Genomic DNA, 7,836 nt, shown 5'->3' with positions numbered 1-7,836 from the left:
TGCCTCCCATAGGCCAGCTTTCTGTTAAGAAGGCACAGCTTCCTGAGATACCCTCCCTGGGAGAATGAGACTTCTGGGCCTCTCTGCTACCAGCTGTCTCACTCCTACTTCTCAGTACCTTTGTGGAAAGAGTCAACGCGTGCACAGCAAGGACAAACAGTCACCATCTCTCTTTGTCAGCCACAGAGGCCAAGAGGCGGGACCGAGCAATAAGTCCCAGATGCTCATCCACACTTGACCAGAGGCCCTGGTCGGTGTCAACCAATTCCCTCCCACCCCACCCCAAGAGCTGAGCTGGGCCGCTCAGTCTTGCTCTGCCACTCACAGTTCAGACACCTCGGCACGCTCCTCCGCCCTCTCCAGCTCGCCCTCCAGGATGACCAGCTTACGAGCTACCTGCACAGACAGAAAGGCTCGTCAGAGACTAGCCCCCAACAGCCACATCTAGTAGGATGCCCTCCCCGTGCAAACAGCAAAGCTGTGCCCAGACTGTCTACCAGCATGGGGCTTTCTGCGGCTGCTTCAACTCAGTCCTGGACAACACCTAAATCCTCTCTCAAGCCCCAGAAGTGAGGCAGACAGGAGAAGAAAGAAGAGCTGAGACTATGGAGGCAGGCAGGAGAGGGACTGGGCGTTTTTTGTCAAGACCCGCAGCCGGGGACCACGATTCCCAATTTTAGCCTAACTGTGCTGAACCCCCCCAGCCGCAGGACAAAAAGTGATCTGGTGAGTTGGTTTCCCCACCAAGTCAGACAAGCGTCACAGAATTCCCCGGGACCTTTCGGCATTGTGGAAGATAAAGTTCCCAGCCAAGTGGCATCTCTGGAAAAACAGATGTGGATGCAGATGGACAGCTGACCTATCCGAGAGCTTCCTTTGGGCGGCCCCAGGGTCTCCCTATCACACATCCATTTCCTCCCCACTTCCTGCTGCCGCCGCCATCTGCCAGCCCCACTCACCTCCTCGTATTTGCGGTCGGCCTCCTCTGCAATGTGCTTGGCCTCTTTGAGCTGCAACTCCTGGATCTCCATCTTCTCCTCATCTTTCATGGCCCGGTTTTCTATCACCTTCATTCCTCTGCAAGGAGCAACCTGGTTGTTATGTACGCAGTACTGCCTCATCACACACCTTCACATCTGAACACGTCCCGGACATCTGCCAGGAACCAGGCTCCAAAGAGGAAACTGTGGAGTTGCTCACATGCACTTCATGTGTAAGGCACTGCTCTAAGTGCCTTAAACTTCCCAACTGCCCCATAAAGTAGTAGGTACATTGATTGACCCCATTTCACAGAGGCTGAGTGACCAGCTCAAGGTTACAGTGCAGAGTTGGGACTCAAACCTGGAGTCCGTGTTTCCATTCTACACCACCTCTAACTAGTAACAGGGTGTACTTGTACTCCAACTGTGACTACCATGCGGTTAGAGGTCTGGACCATCTTGGCTATGGGAAAAGTGACTTCCGCTGCAGTGGGGGAGGAGGTGTGCAGGTGTCATGGAAGACTTTCCAAAACAGAGTCCACAAGTGAACAAGGGAAAAGTTAACTCTTCAGCGAGGGAGCTACACGAGCAAGCCCCCGAGGAATGACACGACATGGCAGGAGTCAGGGTGGCCAGACGACAGGCAGGGTACCTGAAGATCAAGCTAAGGGTTTTATGCCGAGGGAACAGGGATCCACTGGAAGGTTTCAAAAACAGGAGTGGGTGGAAACCAAAACCAGAAATGAATTGCAGTGGAAAGTCCAGGTAAGAGGCAGGTACCAACAAGGTGAGGGATGAGGAGAGCCTGAAGTGGATACATCCTGGAGACAGCCGAAGTCTCACACAACTCTGCTGGCTGACCATAAAATGAGCTCACTCTGGCCTGCACTGCCGGGAATGGACCAGATAAGATCAGTACCTCCGAAGAGGCTGACCCAGGATAACGTGTATCAATGTGTGTCTTGCCTGCCCAGAGCAGAGGACCACATACTTCTGTTGTCTAGTAAATATTTCCATTTGGGCTGTCACTATTCAACTGACTGTCACAACACCCTGTATACCTGCACATGGCCTCACAATCAGCAGGTGAGCAAGCTTAGAAAACCCTCTGTGGTCCTGGAGAAATCAAAGTGACCTGCCCAAGGCCATGTAGTAAGTGGCAGTGGACAGAGTTGAACCTAGACTCTTTAGCTCCTGAGTCTAGAATTCCTTCTACCAAAAAAAAAAAAAAAATCAGCCTCCAACCACAGTTTCACCAAAGGCTTCTGGTGACATTATATAAGTGAGGGAGGGGCCTTCCCAGGCTTTCAGAGTTTGCCCTGGGGATGTCCTGGAAGTGAGACATCTGGCCAGGCTAGTCTGACAGTGTACATGGGCAGCAGTTAAGCCAGGCCCCAGGCCCAGCCATGAGCACTGTGTGATGGAATCCTTCACATTTCCCTGTGGCTGCCCCCTCTCCCCCTACTAACAGCCTGCCCTGGGGTCTGTGCCCTGGGTCTGTGCCCTCAGCACAGGCCGTTCCACTGCATGGGAAGAAATTTCCTGCTTGGGCAACTCCCAAAGTTGATCTCCAAGATTCCCCAGTTGGTTTTTAATCTCCAATTTATAGTCACAACAGCACAATCAGGAATGAATCCTTTGGAGTTCATCCTGGAAATCCATGATGGATGGGTCAAGTGGGAATTCTGGTGGGATTGTGTGGCAGACATGCAATGACCACCAGCCCAGCCCACACTGTTGCCACACAAGGAACCCATTTACACCACACAGAGACGGCTGCTTCTGTGAATCACAAGCTGAGAGAACTGCATGAGAGAAGTGTTGTGCTCCAGAGGATGGAGCACTTTGCTGGAGGCCCAAACGCAGAATTCATGCCACAGAGGAAAGGAGCACCGTCAGTTGCAAGTACATCAATGGGGCCAGTTTGCACATGCCCCTGACATACTGTTGTCACCGTCCAGTAGCCCAAAGCCTGCCCAACATCACTGTTAACAATCATCTATGCAGATGGCCCATTCCAGGTTTTCATCTGCCCCCGGACATCACCCTGGAAATTGATGTCTTGAAAACATGAATGAGGCGCACAGTGGTTTTCAGGCTCTGCCAACTGATCACCGGTGACAGTCACACTTGCAGTTCTATCTGCCCATATTTTCTGCCTTCCTCTGTCTGATAGTTTTTCTCTGTCACCACCACCACGACAAACACCTCTCTACACACAGCGGGATGGTTTATAAGGGTCCGTCACACATTGTATGTATGTGCACACGTTCACGCCATGTGATTTCACTCACTCTCACCCCAGCTATGCAAGGTCAGCCATCCAGTTAGACCCCCATTTCCCAGAAGCCATCACCAACACCACCAGGTTCAAAGCATCCTTACCTCTCGCTCTCATCAGCGGCCTTTTCTGCTTCCTCCAGCTTCTGCAGGGCTGTGGCCAGTCGTTCCTGAGCCCTGTCCAACTCCTCCTCAACAAGCTGGATGCGTCGATTGAGAGCCGCCACATCTCCTTCAGCCTGAGGAGGTCAGAGGTGCAATCAATTTAGAGGGTAACGGGCCAGCCAGAGCCCACCCAGGAATCCAGGCAGTAAGAAATTCACCCTCTTGTTTAGATAATGTGAATTTCTGTCTGATCTTCCCTGAAAACGTCAGTGATCACCTGCCACTCAATGATGAAGGTGTGTCCTAGTACAGGATGGGAGGTCAAGTCAACATGGAGGAGAGAAAGTACACTATATGCTGTGAGAGGACGGTGCTGACCTCTCCTTGCATGGGTTCCTGGAGAACATGGCCACCAGTAACCCGGCTCACCCTGTCACACAATGCCTCCTCCCAGTCACTTCACTGGCAAGATAAATGCCAAGAATATGGAGCACTCAGTTAAATGCTGGCCGTACACTGGGGGAAGAAAGCAGCCCAGATGGAAAACCATATTTAACCAAGTTTGGCCAAGAGATGATGAGACAGAAAGATATAAGAAATCTTGGTTACAGGTGTGGAGGAGATGTCTGAATAACGTTACTGGCTTTCCAAGGTTACTGGTTTTTCCCCATGAGGAAGATAATGTGGTGGGATGTGCATAAAAACAAAAATTCCAGGATCAAAAATTGCTGGCTTGGGCTGGCCGAGTGGCACATTGGTTAAGAGCTGGCTTGGGATGCCAGAGGGCCCCGGTTCGGATCCCACATATGAGGGCCAGTGACACTGCCCTCTACAGCTAAGATGCTGAACAACAGCTCAACCTGGAGCTGGGATGCCGTGAGTAGCCAGCGACGGCGTAGGCTGCAGCCCCTGCTGCAATGAGTTGCCATGGGCTACCGTGTGTAGCCAGCAGCCAGCGTGAGTGGCCAGCAGCCGCAGTGAGCAGCCATCCTGAAGCCGGCGACTGATCTGCCTCGCCCGGGGAAGAGCACAATGATGGTGCCAACTTGGGCCAGTAAAGCAACGTCCTCCACAACTAGACTGAAGAACAAAACGACAACAATTTGTCTGTTCCCCTCCCCCCAATTCCCTAATAAAAATCTTAAAAAAAAAAATTGCTGGGTTGCTTTGTCAGTTTGTAGCCACGTGGCGTTGGGCTGTTGCTTCACCACTCTAAGCCTCTGTATTCCATCACCTGGTTACGTGACACCCACACTGCTGTGAGGACTGTCATTGAAGGCTGAGGCATTGCACTTGGCATGGGGAAGTCCCACTAAAGGGCAGCTCTTATGGCCATGACTTCACCTCATTTAATCCTCAAGTATCCCACCCGTTTTACAGATGGGAAAACTGAGAGGCCCAGCGAGGCAAAGTAGTTCTGTTCGGTGTCACAGAGTTGGTAAGGGATGGCCTCTTGTGCCCCAGCCCAGGGCTCTTCCCTTGCTGAACCTGCTCCCTGAGTCCTGCAGGGCTTGGAGGCCAGGCACACTCAGGAAGGGATATTGAGAGTGGGTGAACCAAGGAGAGAAGTGAGGGCCCAGGTAAAGCCACACTGGCTTCTTCATATCAAAAAAAATAATCTCCGAATGGGGGCAGGCTGTAAAAATGAGTGGGAAACTGCTCCCTTAAACAGGAAAAAAAAAAAAAAAAAAGGAATAACAGAATGAGGCCAGAGTTGCTGAATGCTGAAAAACAGAATCAGGCAAACTTCTCTCAGCTCCAGAGTCCTAGCAGCAGATGGAAAAGCTCCCACAGGTGTTTCTAATGGCAGCCTCCTCTGAAACACCAGTTTGAAAAAATCCATTAAAAACCACTGAAGAACTCTTTTAAGAAATGTCACCCACTCCTTCCAATGAGTGAGTGCCTTTTATTCTTTTTAGATTATATGAATCTTAACTCCTTCAGCAAATGGGGCAGGCACTGAATTCCCCTCAATGTCTTTTAAGTACAGTCACAAAATTATGCAATAAACACCACTAATTCCAGAATATTTTCACCACTCCAACAAGAAACCCCATACCTGCCAGCAGCAGTCAAGGAGCTGATTTTTAAGATCATATAGAAGGTCCTTGATTTAGGAGACATATTTTTCACAAAAAAAAAAGTGAGCGGCTCCTATGTGAGGGATTCTGAATCCTGACAACCACTCTTTGGGCACATTTTCAGCTATCTTGAATTGAAAGAGCTCTGAGATGTATTCATCTATGACATATATATATGTACTTTTGAAAAGCTGCTAGTCACTGCTAGTCATCCTGGGCTCCACCCCTTCCTGCAATCAAAGCTTCTACACTCTACAAAGGATTTCCCTTATAAGGTAAAAGAGGCTTGCTAGATACATGTGGCAAAGGAACAGGAAGATGTCGGTTAATCACACAAAAATCTAAATGAAACCAGCTGTCAGAGGCAGCCCCAGAAGTCTGCCACACGCCGCTCTTGGCTTTCTCTACAAGGGACTGAGAAAGGGTTTTTTTCCCTCCCCCCGCCCCACCCCTGGGCTCCATTCCTTTGCCCAGGAAACTTTTTCAGGCTTTCCCACTCCTAACCAAGAGAAGCATACTTTGAAAAGTGAACTTTTTAAGAAGTCTGCAACTTTCCAAAAACATCTATCCTCCCAACTGGATTGCCCCACTCCTGTCTTGGCTCACGGCTGAGGGCCATTTTTAAGCAGAAGTAATTGTCCTCCAGCGAGATAACTTGGGATGAGATCAGAGGGAGGGTTACGTGTGCGCAAGAGGCCAAACCAGCTTCTGTTGGAGGCTTACACTGGGGCCAGAGCAGCCCTTAAAGAATTCAAGGCTGTGACTTGGGCCAACCCCAAAGCAGTCTGGGGCCATTCCACTTGGCTGGGCATCGTCTTCATTTCTGGGGTCCCCACCCAGCTTTCAGGATCCCTAGGCTTCCACCCTCTCCCCCAACTTTCTTGCCTTTGAGTCTTTGCACAACCAAGTGTCCTGTCCTAGGAAATTCTAATTTATTCTATAAGACTCTGCTCAACCTCCACTCTGAAGCCCCACTGGATGGCTGCTGCCCTGCTCCCAGAACAGGGATCCCTGGGATGCAAGCAAGTCAGCCTTCTGTGTTTGTCCCTCTTACTCCCATCACACTGTGAGCGCTTATGCGGATAGAGGGAGGGGAGAAAAACAAAACTGAACACTTATTTCCCAGATGCCATGACGGGAGGTTTTACTCCTGGGACCCTCCTAGCTATCCTAGAGTGGTCATTATTATTACCCCTACTTTACAGATGGGGAGACTCCTCCTAGGGGTTAAGGGCCAGTTCAGATCTCTCCCCAGCTCCGGAGGTTGCCACCATCTGTGCCATCCCCACGGACAGCCAGGGAATGGAGAGAGGGCAGTGAGGCCCCCTCCTCATTCAGCCCCATTATCTGCCACAGGCCCCGCAACGTGCAGAGGAGGCACACAACGACCCAGGGGGATCGAGGGCCCGGCGCCAATATTCCATCTATGACATATGGATGTACTTCCCAGGATAGATGGACTGAAGGAAGGCGGAGTCCCTTTCGTGGCCCTGGTTCCAGTAGGGACCAGCTGGGAAGCTTAAGGCCGGTGGCTCGGGGCTGGACTTCCGCCCCTTGCAGGGAGCAGACACGTCGCCGCCGCGCCCCTGGGAACAGCTGGGAAAGTTTAGCGGGAGCCGGGAAGCCGCAGAAGAGGCGAGAAAGTGCGACGCAACCCCCCTCCCCCGCACCCAGTCAAGTTGGCCAGTTCAACCCCAGACAATGGAAGCTCGTTTCCACTCTCACTCCCGGCTCCTAGGTGCAGCTGCAGGTCCTCCCGGCTCCGGACCCCGGCGCCAGCCTCGAGTCGGCTGGCTGTGCGGTGCCCCCTACCCCTTACCCGCTCCGGAATCGCCAACCCCTCCGCCCCATCCCCCCATTTCCCGCTCGGCTGGCCCTGCCCGACCCTGCTGCGGTGCCCCCTCCCCCGTCCCAGACCCGGGAAGGAGGAGGGCTGTGGAGGAAGGGGTCTCAGCAACCCGCCCGGAGCGGGAGCGGGAGGGGGGGAGCGGATCGGCGATCGGGGGCGGCGGGGGCCACGGGCGCCAAGGTGGGATAATGGGGGGTGGACACGGCGGCGGCGGGCGGGAGCGCGGGAAGCGAAACGCGCAGAGAGAAGGAAAGAAAGGAGGGCGCGCGGGGCCGAACTAGGGAGTGCGCGGGGCGGGGGCGTGGGGGCCCGGAGGGCGCGCCGGCCCGGGGGCTCGCGGGACCAGGGCGGGGGTCCCGGGCGCGGCTCTCACTTTCTCGCGCCGCTCGCGCTCGCCGTCCAGCTCCCGCTGCAGGCCCTGAGCGCGGTCCTCCGCCTCGTCCGCCTGCTGCTGCAGCGCCTGGATCTTGCGTTTCACCGCCTCCAGGGAGTTGAGGCCGGCCATGGCGCAGAGGCGCGGGGGCGCACGCAGCGGGCGCTG

At 53.4% G+C, this 7,836-nt stretch overlaps 1 protein-coding gene across 1 annotated transcript in view; it reads right to left on the bottom strand.

The window, feature by feature from the left end:
* TPM4 (tropomyosin 4) overlaps positions 1-7,830 on the bottom strand; it is a 13,914-nt gene extending 6,084 nt beyond the window's left edge. Inside the window, exons 1-4 of the mRNA XM_019642034.1 lie at positions 7,669-7,830; positions 3,366-3,499; positions 960-1,077; positions 326-396 (exon numbers count right to left, since the gene is read on the bottom strand). Coding sequence (XP_019497579.1) covers positions 326-396; positions 960-1,077; positions 3,366-3,499; positions 7,669-7,800 — 455 coding nt within the window. The 5' untranslated portion in view covers positions 7,801-7,830. The remainder of the gene's footprint in view (positions 1-325; positions 397-959; positions 1,078-3,365; positions 3,500-7,668) is intronic.
* Positions 7,831-7,836: the final 6 nt, after the last annotated feature.

Source organism: Hipposideros armiger, unplaced genomic scaffold (genome assembly GCF_001890085.2).
Source record: "Hipposideros armiger isolate ML-2016 unplaced genomic scaffold, ASM189008v1 scaffold_64, whole genome shotgun sequence".
NCBI classification, from domain to species: Eukaryota; Metazoa; Chordata; class Mammalia; order Chiroptera; family Hipposideridae; genus Hipposideros; species Hipposideros armiger.
This window is presented reverse-complemented; position numbering and strand designations above follow the sequence as displayed.